This window comes from Fopius arisanus, unplaced genomic scaffold (assembly GCF_000806365.1).
Source record: "Fopius arisanus strain USDA-PBARC FA_bdor unplaced genomic scaffold, ASM80636v1 scaffold00056, whole genome shotgun sequence".
NCBI classification, from domain to species: domain Eukaryota; kingdom Metazoa; phylum Arthropoda; class Insecta; order Hymenoptera; family Braconidae; genus Fopius; species Fopius arisanus.
Window position 1 is genome coordinate 95600 of NW_011887795.1, and position 21251 is coordinate 116850.

At 36.3% G+C, this 21251-nt stretch overlaps 1 protein-coding gene across 4 annotated transcripts in view; it reads left to right on the forward strand.

Moving 5' to 3' along the window:
• LOC105268314 (bromodomain-containing protein 4) overlaps positions 1 to 18454 on the forward strand; it is a 19576-nt gene extending 1122 nt beyond the window's left edge. For 2 of the 4 annotated variants that reach the window (XM_011307761.1, XM_011307762.1), the window contains exons 2-16: positions 889 to 1157; positions 1688 to 1739; positions 1830 to 1871; positions 2497 to 2940; positions 3365 to 3985; positions 4391 to 4468; positions 4997 to 5092; positions 5360 to 6596; positions 6731 to 6877; positions 13436 to 13506; positions 13580 to 13688; positions 14033 to 14386; positions 14853 to 15386; positions 15871 to 16466; positions 16688 to 18454. In XM_011307761.1, the coding sequence (XP_011306063.1) occupies positions 1147 to 1157; positions 1688 to 1739; positions 1830 to 1871; positions 2497 to 2940; positions 3365 to 3985; positions 4391 to 4468; positions 4997 to 5092; positions 5360 to 6596; positions 6731 to 6877; positions 13436 to 13506; positions 13580 to 13688; positions 14033 to 14386; positions 14853 to 15386; positions 15871 to 16466; positions 16688 to 16753 (4458 nt within the window). In that variant the 5' untranslated portion in view covers positions 889 to 1146 and the 3' untranslated portion in view covers positions 16754 to 18454. The remainder of the gene's footprint in view (positions 1 to 888; positions 1158 to 1687; positions 1740 to 1829; positions 1872 to 2496; positions 2941 to 3364; positions 3986 to 4390; positions 4469 to 4996; positions 5093 to 5359; positions 6597 to 6730; positions 6878 to 13435; positions 13507 to 13579; positions 13689 to 14032; positions 14387 to 14852; positions 15387 to 15870; positions 16467 to 16687) is intronic. The other 2 variants (XM_011307763.1, XM_011307764.1) reach the window with 2 other exon arrangements.
• The last annotated feature ends 2797 nt before the right edge of the window (positions 18455 to 21251 follow it).

Genomic DNA, 21251 nt, shown 5'->3' on the forward strand with positions numbered 1-21251 from the left:
TCGGGGGAAGGGGGGGGGGGTCGCCGTGGGATGGAGGTGATTGATATTCCTTGGCCTACTTTGGGGACCTACTTGTGAAGGTGAAAATTTTTTGGGGGTCTTGGGACCTTCATCTGGGGGGAATTTTATGGTGTGACTTTTTTTTTGGGGGGCTTGGGGAGTTTTTTGGGGTTTTTGGGGTGTCGACGACCGGGAAATTAGATGCTGAGGGTTTCGAGGGCAGTTGTGGAGAAGGAAAGGGCTCTGGGGGTTTGTAGGGGTTTGTACGGGTTTTTGGGGGATTTTGATACATTTTGGGGGTTTTTTGGCGTACGGGGGGATTCGGGGATCTCACGGGAAAATTCCAGTTTTGGCGCCTAAATTTTGAGGTCATTCTCTTCGTGGAGGGGGGACTTTTGGAGATTTTTTAAGTGAACCTGGGGTTTGTTGCTACGTCGGGGCTTCTGGGATGTTGCAATGCCACGTGATCAATTTTTTCGAACATTCAGGGAAAATTCAGTTTTTAGAGGATTTGGGGGGCATTAGAAGTCAGAAAAATCCATAGGGGTTTACATCCATATTTTGTTGTTAAAAGATGATAAAAAGTCGTGGAGAACGATATAATAAAAGCATCAGTTCAAAAACAAATTTCAGGAAAAAATCTAGAGATTATTTCCATAATTTTTATTTTGGCGCCAAAAGTTTATTGTCTCGTGTCCATGATCAGTGATGAACGATTGAAGTCGATGAATTTCTAGTTTTTCATTTAAATTATGAGTTTCTATCATCTTTCGTGGATTTATTAACTTTTTATGGATTTTTTTGGGGGATTTTGTGGTGAAAGTGATATTTAATGGTGTAAATGAGAATTGAGATGGAAATTGATTTGTTAAAATTTTTTTTATCCAGATGTTGGGAATTCCGGGTGGAGTACTGGGGTTAACCATCAGATTAGGGCTGACATAGCAAGTAACTACCTTCTGGTAGGATATTACTTGTTGTTATGCCTCAACGTGATCGAGAATTAGTTGAACTGTCTTCGTAAAAGGAATTTCATGTACAACAATGATCAGTTGTATCATTGTCACATCAGTTGTTGATGAAGCCTCGTAGCATTGAGCATCAACGTAAAGCAGTTACCTGCTACATTGCATTTATGTACCATTTATGTCGGAAAGGTAAGTCCAGTCATTAATTGATTAATTACTACTCAATAAACAATCATTTCTCTCAAAAATTCATCGACTGTCGATGGTTTTTCGAGGATATCTCGGTAAGAAATGGTTTCAGAGGAAAGTGTTAGGGGTATTTTTTGTAGCTGAGGAAATTCTCTACGGAAAATGTCCTGCAAACTTTCTTCTAACTCCACTCATTAACGAGATAATTGAAAAAGTATCGAGGGATAAAATCGTTCTGAACCAATCAAGAAATGTTGAGTTAACAATTGTTAATTGTGGGATTATCTGATCACTGAGAGGATTTAGAAGAAAATGGAAGAGGGATTTTTTGTAAACGATGAAATTCTTTACGGAAAATGTCCTATAAAATTTTCTTGCTAAATCAGTCATTGATGGGATATTTGATGAATTAGTGGATGATGAAATAATTTGAAAGGAATATGAAATATTCTGGGGGAATCTTCTCCTCAGTGAATGATTTATCGTTTGTCTAGAGCCCCCAGGGCATTTTATTGTTTATTTATTTGCAGAAACGAAGCAACCATGCAGCAGCAGGTGGATACCAATTCGCAGAACAACTCCGTAAGAATTAAAATCCATAAATTCTAAAAATCTTTTCTCCTCTTTCTTCAGGAAGTAATTAATTCGTTTATTTATTCATTGGGGTTGCAGTTAGACGTGGAGGAGCGCGAAAGGCTGTGTAATATACCGAAGGTGAGGCAAAACTCTTTAATATCCCAACATTTTTGTTTTTTTATGTATTTTTCTTCTAAAAACGTTTGTTTTACGCACAGAAATAGTCAAATCTTTATGACCCAACATGAGTTCCCCTCTGAAAAACTATAAATAAGCCACGACAAGTTCATAACTTCTCGGGATATTAATAAAATCGATATTCGAACGTGAAAACCCAGTTTTCGAACTTTGAAAGCAACAATATATTCAATAACCGACTACAGACGTGAACATGCTCCTCCCTGTCGAAGTTATAAAAAAAAGTCAGAGAGAAATTTTGTGAAGAATCTAATTATCCAAAAAAAAGTCTAATAACATTTTTCTCCAACTGCCCTCATTCCTGAAATAATTCGGCACTAAAAAAAAGGCTCTCGAAATGTCAAATTAACCCACTGAACATCTTCACTATTTCCCTAATTATCTCGTTAACGATTGAACTAACGCGAAACGGTGTGGGACGTTATTTGAAGCTGATGAAATTTCCAACGAAAAAAGTGCAATAACTTTTTCACGTAGACTCACCCCCTTCGGAGATATTTTTGATTGTTAGGATGGAGTGTCAGGCCATTTATAAAGTTTTGGGTTTGTCGTTTGTTTTTTTCAGACAAGCGCCCCTGGCACGACAACAGGAGGTAAATTTGTACCTGCAAAGACACCACCGCCTCGAGATGAGCCGGCAGTCGAGCCGGTCAATGGCATTGTCCAGCCACCTGTGGTACCACCACCCACGAGGCCAGGAAGAGTTACGAATCAGCTACAATTTCTCCAAAAAGCTGTTCTAAAACCGGTATGGAAGCACCAATTTGCCTGGCCCTTTCAGCAGCCGGTAGATGCGAAGAAGCTCAATCTACCGGACTACCACAAGATAATAAAACAACCAATGGATCTTGGAACGATAAAGAAACGCCTGGAGAACACGTACTACTGGTCAGCACGAGAGGCCATTCAGGACTTCAATACCATGTTCAGAAATTGTTATGTTTACAACAAGCCTGGGGAGGACGTTGTTGTTATGGCACAAGCACTCGAAAAACTATTCCTTACGAAGGTAAGGCCTCACATCTAATCAGTTAATCAACCACAACTCATTAAAAACCCCAATTACTTCCATAAAGCCAAAAATTCCCATTAATTTCGTCATTATCTCTCTAACGAGTTGTCCTACGACGATAATAGACAAGGAATTTTATCTAGGAAATTCAATTTTCTAAAAAAAATATTCACAACAATTTCCTCTAAACCCTGCCCGTCTCGAGATAATTAACAATTAACAACAGATGAGCAATTCTCTCTGGAAATAAAAAACACCTCGTTACTTTCTCATCTATCTCGTTCAAAATTTGTTGTACGACAAAAAGTGATGAGAATTTTTATTTCGAGAATGGAATTATCTTTAAAAAAGGTCTATAACAATAAACTCTAAAGTCCTCCATTACCGAGATATGTACAAAAAATTATTTTGCCTCCCTCAGGTAGCACAAATGCCTCGAGAGGAGATAGAGCTTGAGGCACCAGTGACAAAAGGCCCCAAGGGAAAAAAAGTTGGTCGTGTTGCACCGATGACTGGTCCACCAGCGCCAGGTGCTGTTCCTGGTGCTGTTGCGGGTGTTGGTAGAGGTCGTCCATCGTCAGGTGCTGCAACAGTTTCATCGAGTGTACCAAACAGTCTACCACCAACAGCCACAACAACTGGCACAACTGGTGTACTACCAATGCCACCAATTGGCACTCAAGCACCACCAACTGTACCTGGTAGCACCAATACCACGACAATAGCACCACCAATGCCAATAAGTGTAACACCAATGGCAACTCACAATTCATTACCCCAACAAGTTGTACCACCAGCAACTGGTTATCATGCACAACCAGCTATGGAACCACCAACACCACCAGTACAACCAACACCTCAGGTTGCTGCTGCACCAACTGTTCTGCCACCGTCTCAACCAGCTAAACTCAAGAAAGGTGTTAAGAGAAAGGCGGATACAACAACACCAACGGCTAATTCATTTGAACCCATGTATCCACCGATGGATTCGAAAATTGCTAAATTACCAACGAGGAGGGAGTCTGGGAGACAGATCAAGAAGGTAACATGGGGTTAATTACTTCATTTTAAATATTCGTTTAATCTAGTATCGAAAATTATGGGAATTACAGGGAGTCTAGACTCTGCAAATTCATTTTAAAATCATGAAATTTATTTCAAGAGTTTCATTTTCTCATTTCTCAATTATAAAGCGATAAAAATTGTTGGGAAATCATCTTGAGACCTCTCATAATTTATTGTGACTCAATAATTACAATTTATTAATTAAATCAGTATAAAGCTCACGTCAAGTGTACGTCGCATAGTTTAATTTGGAATATTAATTAATGTATCTTTTTTTTTTCATCGTCACAGTTTATTGTTGTGATTGTCGTTGGCTTGCATGTATAATCACGTCATTTGCATTAACATACTAACAGAGGGGTTGATGATGGGGCTGTTTCAGCCATCGAGGCAAGCGGAAGACGGCCTTGTGCCATTCCATCAGGCCAACATGCCCCTCATGGGAGCTATGGCCCAACAGGTACACAATATTTATCATCAAACATATCTGTGATTGAGGAAAATCAAATAATCCAACGTTTCAATCAAAATCCTGTTGTTTTTCTTTCTAAATAAACATCAATTTCCTTTTGTCTCTCTTTTTTTTTCTATTTCTTTCTCTGATTATTTCTGGATATTTTTGATTATTTTATTTTCCTCAGTCAAACATCTATCTCGCCATCTCATCTGTGGTGTCTCGTTATTTTTTTAATTACCTCAACAAATTGTAGAGTTTTAATTATCAGAGAACGTCAATAATTATTTATATTTCTTCTCTTCAAGAAAGTGAGTTTAGTAAATCTCGAATAACTCCTGGAACGACGATGCGATTTTGACGAGTCTAGGTTCATTTTGAAGGGATTTTAATTCTATTTTAAATGAGACTAGATTTTTGAAAATTGACTCGACAGTTCCGGAGATATTCGATATTGAAAATGATCTATTTCTTTCTTTCTGTTTTTTTTTTCAATTTTTTATGAGTGGAATGAAATAGGAAATCAAATTCTAGCCTCAACACGTGGGTGGAAAATCGAAGGAGAAACTCTCGGAGGCACTGAAGTCCTGCAATGAAATCCTGAAGGAGCTCTTTTCAAAGAAACACTCGGTAATTACTCGACAAAGCCTAATTACCCAATCGCCCCAAACAAAACTCGACTGTTTCACCCGGATATTTCGAGAATGAGTGGTTTCACGATAAAATCCGTCCCCACATTTTCTCTAGCTCTTTAAATTCTCTAAAAAATCAGTCTCTTGACATTTAACCCTAAAATCACTCAGTACCGAGATATTCCCGGAACAATCGATCTAAAATTTAACGAATTCCCTAGAATCGCATGTTGTGAAAAATGCAATTGCTATCTGCTTTATCAAGGGATACGCGTGGCCATTCTACAAACCCGTTGACGCCGAGCTACTGGGCCTCCACGATTACCATGACATCATAAAAAAACCGATGGATTTAGGTAGCGTGAAGACGAAAATGGACAGCAGAGAGTACAAAACAGCTCAAGAATTTGCTGGTGATGTCAGACTGATCTTCACAAATTGCTACAAATATAATCCACCGGATCACGACGTTGTGGCAATGGCCAAGAAACTCCAGGATGTATTCGAGATGAGATTTGCCAAGGTTCCTGACGAGCCAATGGGACGAATGATGGCGATGAAGGGTAGCAGCAGTGGTAGCAGTACATCAGGATCAGAATCATCATCTGAGACTGATGACTCTGAGGCTGAGAGGCGAGAGAGGCTTGTTGCACTCCAAAAAGAGCTCAAGGCAATATCAGGTCAAATCGAAAAACTCGTTGAAGAGTCTGATCGTAAAAAGGGTAAAAAGAAAAAGCCTGAGAAGACGAAACCAAAATCCCTGAATCGTGCCCCAAGTATGGGTAGCCACAGTGGTGCCATGGAAAAATTGATGAAGCCAAATGTTGGAATGGCTAATGTATCGGACAGTGTCAATGCCAGTATAGCTAGTGTTGCAATGGGTGGTGGTGATCTTAAACTACCATCTGGTATGGCTGTTAATGTTGGTATGGGTATGCCTGATCATCATCAGGGTATGTCAGCTGGTGGTGGTAAAGCTCATGCAACAGCAGCTGCCAATGCTAAACAACCCAAGACTAAGAGTAGAGGTCCTGGCAAAGCAACTGCTCAAAATGCAGCCCAGAAGAGACCAAAAACAAATAGCAGATCAGCTGGTACTAAGAAGAAAAATGCAACGAGTCAACCACCACCGATAGCCTTCGACTCTGAGGACGAGGATAATGCCAAACCAATGTCCTACGATGAGAAGAGACAGTTGTCATTGGATATCAATAAATTGCCGGGTGACAAATTGGGAAGGGTTGTGCATATTATTCAGTCGAGGGAGCCATCGCTCAGGGACTCGAATCCTGATGAGATTGAAATTGACTTTGAGACACTCAAGCCGTCGACATTGAGAGAGCTTGAGAGTTATGTTGCATCTTGTTTGAGGAAGAAGGTGCATAAGAAACTCAGTGGTAAGAGCAAGGACGAGCAGATGGCTGAGAAGAAGCAGGAGCTCGAGAAGAGGTTGCAGGATGTCACCGGGCAGTTGGGGAATGTCAAGAAGCCACCGAAGAAAGGTGAGAAATATTCATAAAATAATAGAATAGTCACGTAAAAATTATAAATCATCCCCTGGAGCTGTCTCTATTTTCTGTCCTAATGATCGGAGAGATAACATTTGTTGAATCATTTGTTTTTGTTGGTTTGACAGAAGATAGCAGTAAATCAGCCGACGTGGGTCCAGGTGGTGCCAGTGGTCCATCCAGACTGTCAGCATCGAGCAGTAGCAGCAGTGACAGTGATTCCAGCAGTAGTTCACTATCATCTAGCTCCAGTGATTCGAGCGACAGTGAAGCAGGTTAGATAATTACCTCATAAAAAAAATGAAATTCAGCTGTTGCAATAATCACAAGCAAATGAATGATAAATCAGCCCTAATTGGGAACAGTGGAGGCACTTGTTTTTAATCATTTAAATGAATGCCTCCAGTATTAAATACGAACTGAAAATTTTTTCTTATGCCATTTCGATTGTTTGGAGGACATTTTGCGATAATAAGGTAACACGTGATTAGTTTATCATTGATCGTCAGAATTAATCTAGATATTTTTCTCGACAATTCAAATTGTATAATAGAAATTTCTGGGGAATTTTATTGGTATTGATTTTTTTTTCCTTTTTTTTGAGTTCAGACCATTCGAAATGAGGGGAAAGTCTAGTCTTTTGATTATCGAATTGATTTTTTGAATTCTTCGGGTGTTAGTGAATTAATCAATTGAACGTAAGAACAATCAAATCTTCTCTTCTCAGTAATTTGTAAATATAATTCTCTTGAGCTCAAAAATCAATCAATTGTCAGAGACTTTGGGATATGAGAGAAAAAAAAAATATTGTTATCACTCCACAAGCACAAAATATTATCGCAAATGCCTCCAAATTCAACCCCAAATGAACAAAAATATTCCTCACTAGAAAAAAAATAACAAGAAACGGAAAAGAATTATAAATAAATCATTAGGACGGTGTTAGCGTTTAATTGACGTTCTCCAAACGTTAATTACCACAAAAAGTTGATATTCAAGTGGAAATTAAATGTCCAGTCCTCCCGAAAACCCAAGCATCACATAAAATCAATTGTAAATTTTCAAATAATTAATTGAGAGAGATCATAATTCCCAATCGATGAATTATAAACAATTGTTTGATCAGACAATGTGTAAATGTTTATATCCCATTGAATAATCCAATGTGTATGATACGTAATCTGTAATTATCCTGGACACTCAATTTTCAATTGAACAGTTAAATTAATTTAAGTAATTATAGCCAATTCTTTTTTTGTTTATTTTTATGGAAAAATGAAAAAAAAAATACAATCACAAGATAAAAAAAAATAATAACGAGCAGGTGAGCTAGTGGAGTGCAGACTGTGTTTAGAGGATACCATACGCCATATACCAGCTTTATTTAATTAATGAATAATTATTCATTAATAATCAGAACAAATAACGAAATTGATCAACGAAAATTCAAATAATTCATTGATTCCTTTTTGTCGTTTTTTTGCATGATAAATACGATTGAGATACTATAATAGTTCGATTGATCGTCGAATTTGTTCATCTACTTTATCGACAAGATGTCGGCCATTTTGTCGATGGCCTCAGGCCAGAGGAAAATGGTGGCAATACGACAGAAAAAGTAATTAATCTATAAAATTGAAAAATCTCTCGCAATCGTTTCACTCATTTTATTATCATTTTTTGGTTAATTTTGCGATAATTAGAAAAACATGCGTGAATGAAGGGGTGGGGAGGGGTGGAAGGGAGGGGGTTGGGGTGAGTACAAGAGTGAGTGGATTGAAGATTGAGGATATAATTAATCAATTAACAGATTAATGAATTAATACCGATAGGAAAAGCCTACGAATTTAGATATTTGCTTTCATGAAAAAAAAAAATAAATAAATAAAATTTCCAATGCCAAAATGGCGGAATCAGCTGATACCACGTGATAAGAGTGGGACAACTCGAGCGAACAGGACTGCCCAGTCCCCTCAGTTATACGTTTTTTTTTTATTCATTAAAAAATCATGAGCTAATCGGGATATTTCTAATTTTTTTTTTTTAATTAAAGAAAGTGTTTATGAAGAATGCAGACAATGTGTATTGGTGGCTGGATATTTTTTCATTGAATTAAGCGCATTGTAGCACGAGTTGTAAATTCCAGATATTAATTTTTCAGCCAATAATGATCAAAAATTAATTTTTATAAATTAATTTTTTGTTGCATTGAATTGGGGGAATTTTAATGACTACTTTCCCCAATTGACAAAAAAAAAAGTACAAGATGTAGGTGATGTTTATGATGAAAAGACAATGGAGTGGAGTGAAACCGATTTTATTGGTGTCTGGGATATTTCGGGTTGATAATAATTGGTCAGAAGTCTAGTTTTCGTATTGTAGAATCGACGTCACAGCTCTACCAATTGAGAAATCTACCAACTGGCAGATAAAGCAGGGAAACAAAAATGGCAGTATCAACTCACCATCAAATCTGCTGACATGCATCTACCGGTGATTACCGACTGTTAGCTCTACCGACTCTCTCCTGAAAAATTGTATTGCGGAAACAATTGGTAGAGAAAACAGCCGGTAGAGTCAATAATCGGTAGATGCTGGTAGATCAGTTGGTGAGCAGGCATTACGATTTTACCCAACTGTTTTATCTACCGATTGGTAGAGTTTTACTCCGCTAGAGCTGCGATGATTGAAATTCAGAGTGGCTTTAACCCACGGTAGATTATTTACCCAATTAGATCGGTAGATTTCTGACCACAGATTAACCCTCAAAATATTCCAACTCAATAAATCCCCATTCTCAACCTCCACCCGTAAGTTGATAATCAAAACTCAGGAAATTGACAAAATCAACCAAAAAATAATGAAATCTACCAAAAAAAAAAAAAGAAGAAGAAGCAATCAATTAGAAGAATTAACGACGCGAGGTACGACGATAAGGAAATTTATGAATAAACAATAAAATCGAGGTGTTGAAAGACGTCAACAATTGGTAATTAACAATAATGAATAAATAAAGGCGAAACTGGCCTCCAAACACATTGTTTGCACTCCGCTAAGCTTTTCTCCGGTGATTAAATCATCAGTTAATTGTCAATAATCATGAATTATCATTTGTTCACTTTATCCCGCAACTGAATGATTAATTGTACTTTTCCACAAACAAATACGATAACAACAATGTCGACGATTGATATTCCATTGAAATTAATTTTTTATTAATTGCTAATTATTCGGCGTGGTTTTACACGCCAAATGAACAATTCGATTGAACAATTAACAATCAGATATGGACGATTGTTGATCGATGATGATTATTCCCTCCTTATTGTTTATCGATGATTAATTGAACAAATGGGAATTTTTGATCTACCTTTTTTTTTCTTTTTAGCGAACACTCGTCCTAATTAACAAATACAAATTAATTACTGAGGATGATGAGAGGTTTTAGAGGTCTTTTATACGCGATTTTTCGAGAGACAATTAGTTATAGGGTTTAATAAACAATAACTACTTTTTTTTCCCCTTTAATTCTCTCTGTTTTTATATTTCTATGTGTAAATGTCTGCTCCGTATGAGTTTTGTTGAGAATATCATGTAAATTTAATTAATTAATTTACTATATAAATATATATATATAGAGAAGTAATATAAGGAGAATTATGGACGCAATTCAGATAAGGTGCTTGAGTAATTGGCACGGTAATGAATTTAATTTTATTCGAGAGGTGGGAATATGTGGTACAATGATAAATCTACCGGTTACATTGTTTTGATCAATCGATCTACATTTGCTTAACGATTGTAGATTTTTCCATCTATTTTCACGGGATATATTCCGATTGGCTTATTCTATCTACCTATATTATAAAACGGGAAAGTATTCCGTGTTTGGTAGATGCGTGAGGCATCGGTAGATCGGTAGATACGTTTGTTTCGATAGAATCATTGTATCGACAGTCAATCGCCGATAAGTCGAGATCGGCAGAGTGAAATTGAACGATTTTTTTTTCATTTTGAAGGTTTTCTCGAGGTCTTCAAAGTGAGATATGATTCGTTCAATATGCATTCGTCGATCGGGAGATATTGACGCTTTTGTTGTTTCCGTTTTGCCTCGATTTTGGTTAGACAGTGAAAAATGGTTAGAGATGATTAATCAAGGGTGAAGATCATAATTGCACTCGAGTACAATTAAATATTGTTTAATGCACTCACAACGGCGTACTTAAAGAATTTAATAACTGAAAAACCGATGATTTTATTGATAGATCATTGATTGGAGATAAACAAATTATAAACAATGTAAAATGAATGAATTTAATATTAGTACCAATTCTGGTCGGTCAAAGCTCGGTCAGAAAAAGTGTTCGTCGATTTTTAAGGAGATTATAAATTACGTCATATGATAGGATTTATATGAAAAAATGTGAAGAATTAAAAATAACAAATTGTGGTGAAATAGGCTAAAGGATCGGATATCGATTTGTAGAGTTGATGTTGACGAGGTAGAATGGACGGACCGATTTTCCCTGAGTTTTTGACGCAAAGACAATTAGTTTCGTGTACGTGAGATTTTTTTTCCACCTAATTTTGAGAAATTGAACGGTGTGGAATTTTTCGTCGGATTCTTTTGAGGATATCTCGAGAGTCAGTGGGTTTAGGAGAAAATGTCACGAGGGATTTTTTGTTCAAAATTGAATTCTCTTGAAAAAAAGGTTCAGTGATAGTGCAACGTAGGACCACTCATTAACGAGATAATTGGGTTTTCATGAATGGTATCATTTTTTTTTTTTCGAGAGAAATGTTTTATTTGTTAATTAACGAGTTATCGGGGGAGGGAGTGGGATTAGGGGAATATGCAAGAGGAACTTTTGGCAGAGCATTGAATTCTCCACAAAAAATGTATCTACCATTTTTTGCGTGGAACCACTAGTTTCCGAGGTATTCTCAAAAGTATCGGATTCATTTTGTTTTCTTTTAGCAACTAGATTATTAAAACCGCATAGGGCATTTAATATTAACAAAAACCATTCGTATTGCCTTCCGAAAATTTCCACCAATCTTCAACTTCCATTCGTCTTCAATTATTGAACAATTACCAAGAATAATCCTGAATAATGAAAAAAAAATCAACCAAAAAATTGAAATCTCAATTATTTTTCATTCTGTGGTTGCAAATAACAATTGAATTGAAAATATTATTCAAAAATTCTTCGAGAACTGTTCAATTATTGAATCCACACTCCATAGTGAAAATAGATAATTAGTTTTCCGGATAAAATTAATTGATAACCGACAGTAATAAATTCTGGTTTCTGTTCACTCATTTTTCATCGCGACGCGTTTTGTAAATATCTCGAAAGAACACAGAAATGAGAGGGAAAAAAAATTTAATAATAACGCTAATGTATGATTAAGTATTAATAATAGATTAAGATTGAATTGAACAATTTTTAAAGCGATTATGGATGAATATGGGAATGGAAACCGAATTTCCCTCGGACTTATTGATATTTTCATATAAATATTGAGCGGCTCGAGGCTCGTAAGAACCTAATCAGATTGATTGAATCAGTTCGAGGAGATAGTCCATGAAATTTCTAATCAAAAAAACTAATTAAAACTCCATTTTGCCCCACCGGATCATTAAAAATCGAAAATACAAATTTTTTCGAGTGAAAAAAATCTCACTTTCTCCTCACAAATCGTTCTTAAACAAACAATTGTGCAAATTGGATTGTTAATTAGTATTTTTAATAGAAAATTCTTCTGTCTCTCGATTGAGCCAATCCCCATCCATCGAGCCCGAGCCATTCACGACAGATCTCACATTTTGTGCTACGACAAATGATTTTCCCCTTGAAAAATTGAGTCCAACATTTACCTATCCGTAGTAATTACTCAATTTTTAATTTACCATTAAAACAATGAATGACTAAATAACGATAAAACGCAACTAGATAAACAAAATGAAAGGCGAGACATTTATTTGTTCCGGGATGAATAATTGTGACGAGAGAAAACGAAACGATAGAATAAATAATAAATAAAAAAACAAATGTGTGCTCGAGTGGGGAATCATAAAATTATTGTAATGTATTGCGCAATTGAATCGCAATGAATTATTGGAAAGATTATGAATTAATGTAGAGTGAAACGAGAAATGTTGTTTTGCGAAAGATTTTTTAATTAATATAAATGAAAGAAAATAATGCAGTGAATCATGAGATATGAAAGTCCAAGTGGAGAGAGAAATAGTGGAGATCATACGATTGAGATATTTAAATTAAATGAAAAATAAAAACAAAAAAAAACATTGTTGTACACAGTGATACAATTATAATATAAGTATATGAATAAAATCTATCAGTAAATACATGGCTTTTTTTTTATATGTCTTTCTTCAGATGTTTATTAATTTGGCTGGTATCCTCTGACACATGCACTCCAATTAGTCCTTATTTATGTGATCAATTGGTGATTAATTGGTGATCTATGGATCAATTTATTGGTAAGAGATATTTTTCCAACATTTTTCCACATTCAATTATTCTTTGCTGGTCGATCTCTGATCGATCTAGCGAGGGCGAGAGGAGACGAAAAAATAAAATTTCAATTCAGAACGACTCAGGGGAATCCCCAGCTGAAGACAACAGCCCATTCTGCCCCAATTTTTATTAAATTCATTGGGAATTAGAATTTTTAGTCGAATATGTGGTCCCAGGGCAGAATAGACTGAATAATTTTTCAGTTGAAATTTTCCTAGAAGTTTTCGCGGTTTTTTTTTTAAATTGGAAAATGCCGGATTGTGAGAGGAAATTGTCGTGGATTTTCAGGTAATTCGACGAATCGTCCACCTAGAAAGAAACAGAAGAAAACACCTGGTCCTGGAAACCTCACGTTACCGGTACTTAAGTCTATTATAATTATTCTATTCTAAAAGGTATTCGATTTTGATTAAATAATTATTATTTATACAGGCGAATCACACGGGGAACTTATTGTTGAACAATCAGACAACCGGAAATATAACTGGACTGGTGGTGAAGCCGGTCCTACCGCCATCCAGCCAATTATCGTCGGATCAAGGTAAATAAAACGTTTCACTTCAATTTTTTCAAAAATTTGTTTTCTCTTCGTATCACAAAAAAAAATTATTCAAATTAATTAAATGATGCCTAAAAAAAATCGTCCTCATGTCCTCATGTCCTCTTGGCCGAGTTTGAAGACCAAGGTGAAGGCAATAATATTTTTTTTATTTCCTGTGAAATTCAATTTTTTTTCCTACAATATCTCGACGATATCTGCGTCTATCAATTCCATCAACTTGAATTTTGGAAAAAAAGGGAGAGATAATCCTAATTTATTGGCAATGACATGATATGCGATATAAGAGCAATTTTCTATTTATGTTAATTGGAATTGTGTCTCAGGGGGTAATCAAGCGGCCATAGGGGTGGCAGCAGTGACAGCAGCTCAGGTGATGCCCGTGGCGAGTCATGCGTCGATGCCAGCTCAGCCCCAGAGACAGACAGCCCTGGCAACTCCAGCACCAGCTAAGAAACCCACACCACCACCGCCACCAGCAACATCCAATCCACCGACACCATCGGTTACAGTGCCGACACCACCGCCTTCAGTCACACCAACGAGCATCAACACTTCAGTTCCTTCACCGGTTGTCTCTCACACACCCCAACCACCAGCCAGCGCTTTTCCACCTGTCAGTGCACCCTCCGATGGGGCCATCAGTCAACCCGATCTAATGGCGTCTTACAACTCATTAGGTACAGTACCAATTAATTCCTTAATTACACACCAATTATCGCAAATTGTCTTTGAATCTTCAATTTATCTCCCAGATAATCGAGTTTTTCGAAAAAACGGAAGAGTAATTTTTTTCGGGGCTTTCAATTCTCCACAAAAAACAACTCCTACGTTTTGTCTCTAAATCCCATAATTACTGAGTAATTCAACGATTACTAATGAGTGAAAATTTTTTGAGTGTTAAGGTAAATAAAGTTCTGTGATAATTTTCGAATTATCTCAGCAGCAAGTGGTTTTAAAGAAAACAGTGATAAGACAACTTATTTCGGGAATGAAATTCCCCTCGAAAAATTTCTCTGCCTTTTTTCTCTAAACCCCGGGGGTTTCCGTATAGTCCCCTCCAAAGATGAACGATGAAGAATCAAATCAAAAAGAAACTGTTTTACATGAATTTCTATAGACTAGTCTTTATTCCCACGTCAACAGCATCAATACCGACAACTCAGTCATCAGTGGATGCCCCGAACAATGGAAAAAAGGACTCCCACATGTCGATGGTCCAGGGTATGCACCCAATGACTCCAAACAACACGAGCATGAATATTCTCCAGGAGATGAAGAATTCAGTGAACATGATGCCAACATCTCTTCCCTCAAATCTCAATCTCACGGGCCTGAACATGAGTCTGGGCCTAAATCTGCAGCAGGGACTTGGCCAGAATCCCATGGCCCTGCACAATCAGCTGGAGAGCATGCTGAATCCCCCGAGCATTCAAAATTCTCACAACATGATGGGAACGTCTCAGCAGCACTCGAATGGATACAAGAGAGAGGGATCACCCCAGAATTTATTAAACAACAATGGAATACCTGGGATGAATCTCGGTATGGGAATGGGACCTATCAGCTCCATATTCGATCCACCCATGGTCAATATGCCCATGATTCCTCAACTTCCGGCTAAGAAAGAGGACAAACCGATCATTTCGCAGGCGCAAATGGCACATAAACCGATGGATGGTGAGTTTTTTTATTAATTTATTATATTCACCAGGGGTTATGGGACATTCTGGTGGTGGGAAATCGTTCTTTTGATTTTTTTTTCAACTGAAAATTCATTTCTCCTCGTGTTTTCAGGCGATTTTTTATTATTGCTATTTTGCAAGTGTCTGCAATAAATAATTAACGCCATCAGCTTTTGCTTTTACGATTGTTTAATCATTTGGTATCTTTTATTATAACAAATACATAATATCAAAAAATCAGTGCTAAAATAATAATTAATAATAACGATTCCCAGAAGATTTCATTGAAATTAATAACATCTAATAGCATTTTGTCATATAATATTTTTCAATAATATTTCAAGTGTGAATAATTATTGGTTAATGTTAATTATAAATTTTAACAATTGGTCTCACCATTAAATTCCCTTTCACCTCTAATTATCCAATAAATAACGGCTTGTACTAATCGAAAAAATTCTGAAACTCTGACGCTGTAGCGGGAGCTTTCTTTGCAGAGATGAGTTCCCTGGTGATGGCCCCAATAACGAATCACTCCAGTGGTCAACTGCCACCCGAGAAGAAAATGACACCACCGGATTCAAAAAATGCAGCTGGCAATTTTGCCGCTGCATTCAAAAATAAAACGGTCGAGCAGAATGTGAAGAATGCATCGTCGTGGTCGTCCCTAGCTCAGGCATCAAGTCCCCAGTCAACAGCTGGTAGCAGTATGAAAACAGCAGCCAGAGATTCATTTCAGGCATTTAAAAAGCAGGCCAAGGAGAAGCAGGAGAGACAGAGGGCACTCGTTGAACAGCAGGAGATGAGGAGATTGCAGAAAGAGCAGGCGGAGAGGGAGCGCCTGAGGCAGGAGACTGAGAGGAGACAGAGGGAGGAGGAGGATGCACTCGAGAAAGTCATGAAGACTGTTACGGAACAGGGAGCTACTATCACTGCTACCACGAGAGCTGAGGAGATTAAAGTATCGACTGAAACTGACAGTAGCAGTCCTAGTCAGACATCTGGATCTGATAAAGCTGCGGCTGAGAGGGAGAGACAGAGACAGCGGGAGCAGGAGCGTCGGCGTCGAGAAGCTGTGAGTGAATTTTCATTATTTATCTTTATTTATCTTTATTTACTCCCTTGCACTAAACAAAATAATGGAAATATTCAAAGGAATCGATTAGTTTTAGTAATTGAAAGAGTAAAATTTTTTATTGAGTTAGAATGGGAATTCTGGGCAGGACTTTTTTTATGGGAAAATAAATTCTGGGGAGATAGAAGATAGTGCAATACCCCCTAATTTAATTTTTTCAGATGGCAAATAAGATTGACATGAATATGCAGAGTGACTTGATGGCAGCATTTGAGGAAACGTTATAATATTCCTTACCCCCAAGGACTAGGAAGAACAACCCTCGCAGGCCGCTCAAGGCTCTCCAGCCCCTTGGCCTCCACCAATCGCTAAAAACAGTCCAAATAATTAATTCCCTGAAGTGTTTAGTGTACAATTGGACAATTCTGGGTGACTGCCACCCAGTCGAAAAATAGATAAAAAGCTTGGATAAAAGACAGTGAACATTAAATAATATTCCCAAGTGGGATAATTCAATTGAACAATTTAATAATCGACAAACAATCGATGAAGTGATGTGTAGTCGACGGACACACGAGTGTGACCCAATGTAATTAGTGAAAAATACTTACAAAAGAAATGAAAAACGCTACTCTGATAATTCATGAACTAAACAACAGGAAAAATAACGAAAACAGGTAAAAAAAGGGATGAGGTGAGAGTAAACCGAAATAATTGTGTTAAGTTTATCGGTTTTGCTAAGTTTGTACTTTATGTAAATTTCGAGACGATAAAAAAATAACAAAAAATGCATTAAAAAAAAAAAATATATAAAATATAACGAGAGATGAGTGATTTGTGGATAAGACGATGAGAGCGTATGTTTGAATAACTGGAAGGAAAGAAAAACGAAAAAAAAAACACATTAATTAATAATAAATGAGAGAACTTAAAGAGTAATGATGATAACTATGAAGTTGTGTACATTTAGTTAAGTTTTATATTTTTCCACAATTCAGTCATTAATCGTTGGTAGGAGTTTAGATGATTTCCGTTCCTCTGGCGATGATTATTCAGTTATTGGGAATTATTAGTTGTCATTATTTGGGTTTGAGTGATTTTTCTCGGGGGAAATGGGGTTTTTTTCTCTTTCGTTTGAGGGGTGGGTGTCATGGGGGGTTCGGGAAGTGTTTTGGTGAGTAGGTAGGACTTGTTGAGTCAATAATGTGCAAGGATACCTAATTAGATGAAATTTTTCAGGGGTGAGTGTCGTATTTACGAGGAATTGAGCGAGTGGAACGGTTGTCTCGATTATCTCGGAAATGGGGGGAGATACAGGAAAATGTCTTGGGACATTTTTTCGAGGTCGAGAGATTCTCGAGAGATTATGTTTCTTGACATTTTCTCGTGGAAGCACTCGTTGTCGAGATAATCACGGATTTGGGGGGGCAATCTCGTTTTACTCGTCTCGTTTCTTTAATAAACTCTATTAAATAATTAAAATTAATTGGGAACTCGGTGATTCCCAGGAGGTCGGTGTTTTCGGTATGATTAGTCATCCTTGAACAAATGCTGTCAATTATTACAAGAGTAATGGGTAAGGAATTTTTCAAATCAAACGATTGAAAAATCAATTGAAAAAACACTTCAGTTTAATTTTTTATTTACGTAAAATCGAATTTTCTCGACTTTTAAATCTTTTCCTTTCTCTTTGGATGGAAAATTCATGCAATACATTGAATAATTGAGGATATTTCTCGTTTATAAACTTTGGTAATGAAAAAGTACAAAAATCGATGGGAATATTTCTTTTGTATTTGTAACTAAAAAATATATAATTATTGGATTATCTTTCGGACAAAATAGAGGGGAATGTTCTCGAGGGATTAATATCCAATCGAGATGTGAAATCGGAGTTAAAGTTGTAGTTTAGTGACACTAGATAATGATTATAATGAGAAACAGAGTTGAATAATGTGAACTGTAAAATATTAAATTATTTTGAAAAATCTTATTTTTGCTATTTTTTTGCCAGATTCATGAGTTTTGTTGTTTTCTCTCTTAACTATTACTTTCCGCAATGGAAATCCACTGGATCGCTAATCAATCGGTTATTTGATTAGTCAAATTGCAATACAAAAAAATTAATTCTCAATGTATCCTTTTTTTTTCTTTTACTTTGTTTTTCACTTCTGCTCGTTAATCAGTGAATAATTAATCTATTCATCTAATTATCTTGAAAAATATCTCGCAATTATTCTTATCAAATAATTAGAGGAGAAAAATTATTGGTGATGATTTTAGAAAGGAAGATAGTGGGAGATGTTAAGTTAGGGAGTTACAAAAAATCTGACGTGAAGTTGAAAGGGTGTCATTATCTCGGTAACTACTGGTCCCATGGAAAAATTTTATTGGAACTTTTTTGTAGCTCTTGATGTTCACAACAAATAATTCCTCTTACGTTTCTCCCTGGGATCAGCTGTTCTCGTGGTAGACGCGGGTTTAGATGTAAAAATTTATTGCTCACTTCACTGAGGAACTCGTTTATGTCAGATTATTACTTTCTGATTTTTATTAATTAGTTGTTAATTGATAGGGTATAGGCCGTGTCATGTATAGAATTAAGTGTATAGGTAGAATTTATAAATGTGAGAAAAATATATATAGAGAGAGAGAGAGAGGGACAGCCCTTTTATCGAGAGTACACAAGTGAATTTTTGATGTTTTATTTTTGTTTTCATTCATTTTCCCTTTCTGTCGTTGTTAGTTAATTTAATTGATGGGTTTGGGATTCTGGGGAGACTGCGGGTGAAAGTTATTGAGGTGAAGTGAATTACTCATAATTGCAGATGTAATTGTGAATTTTTTCCCTAAAATATTGCAAAATCGATATTTCACTTCACCACGAGAAATAAATCCGGAGAAGTGCAACGCATTTTCGCGTTTATCTCGGTAACGAGTGTTTTTAGAGGGGTAAGTCATACCAACTATTTTCTAGAGAACAAAGTTCTCCACGAAAAAGTCCTCTGGCATATCACTCCAAATTCACTCATTACCGAGATAATCACGGATTTAATAAGTGCTCAAGCATACAATCATTCAGTTTGAACGGAATACCTTCACAACCATCCGATTATCTCGTTAATGAATGGTTTTACGAGAAAAATCAATAAGTCTTTTTTTTCGCGAAATTGAATTGTCGACAAAAAAGGTCTCATGTCCCACAGCCGTAAACCCACCCATTAACGAGATAATCAATAATTAACGAATGCAATCGTCAAACTACTATCAGAGAACATTGCTAATTACTCAATTACCTCGTTAATTACCTATTAATTACCGAATCCAGCTCACTACTCCGAAAGAGGAAAATCTCAGGAAAATCCCTCACCCTGAAACCCACCCCCAATCGATTCAAAACCGATAAATGTAAAAAAAAAATGCTTCCATCCCCTCCCAATTGTTACTCTAATTACCAATTACTAATTACTATCGTTCGACATTGAAATAATTCCAGTTAATCCCTTCATTCACCCAAAATAACCGAGAGGGAATAAATCACTGAAATAGTGATGATAAAAAATCTCACTCAAAAAATCACAAAAAAAAGACAAATTAATTAACGAAAAAAAAAAATTAATTAACATCTGTACGACGATAGAATTAAGTGAAAGTACGTGTGATAGGTATTATAGCTGTACAATACACATTTCTAAGAATTGTAAATAAACCTCGTAATAACTGGGACAACCAATAAATCATTGGCAGCAAAACTACTGTATAAAAGCAAAAAAAAATCACTAATTACTCTAATTAAGGAACTTTGTAACATCAACGAGGTCAGGGGAGTGTAAGTTATTACTTAGATCTCATCGTGAGTTTTATCTAATGCTATTTGCGAGGATAATTAATGAATAGTTGATTAAGTAAACACCAAATCACTCCTGTCAGATGAAATAAATTTTTATAAGTTCCCACTGGCGCACACTATTCTCCAATGGCACATTTAGAGAGTGAATATATGAAACTTAATTCTAATCGACTATTAATCGATGATTGATTATTTATAGAGAGTAATGATGATGGTTGTACATAAATAATTAATGAAGAAGTGAAATAAATGGCTAATAAAACAAGTAGAAGGGAATGGTGGATTCATTGGGGAATACTTCGGAAACGATTGATTTATGGAAAAATTTTGGGGAATCTTTTTTGTGTGGAATTTTATTCTCCTCAAAAAAGGTCCTATTACATTTTTTCGGAGGTTCACTCGTTTGGGAAATAATTGGATAATTAGGAAGGGGTGGAGGTGAACATAACCTTTCCTCCATTCCAACAACAAGTGTTTTTCTGAAAATATCTCAAAACCACGCGATTTTAGAAAAAAAAGTGAAAAAAACTTTTAAACTCAAAATTCCTTTTTCCACAAAAAATGTTCAATAACATTTTCTGTAAATCTAATAATCAATGACATAACGAACAATTATTCGCTAGTTCAATAATTGAATAAAATTTTTCGTTGGCATTCAGATTAAAGTAATTAATAATTCGAAATCTTTAAAAATAATTAAAAATTAACAAATAAAAGTGATTAATTAATGAATAATTTAGAGTTTAGACTATGAATTAAAATGGCGGTTTCAATTTGAAATTCGAATTCAGTGACTCGACAACTTCAGACCACAAAAAAACAGCCAACTTCAGACCTCAGAAAAACCGCCAACTTCAGACCCCAGAAAAACCGCCAACTTCAGACCCCAGAAAAACTGCCAACTTCAGACCCCAGAAAAACCGCCAACTTCAGAC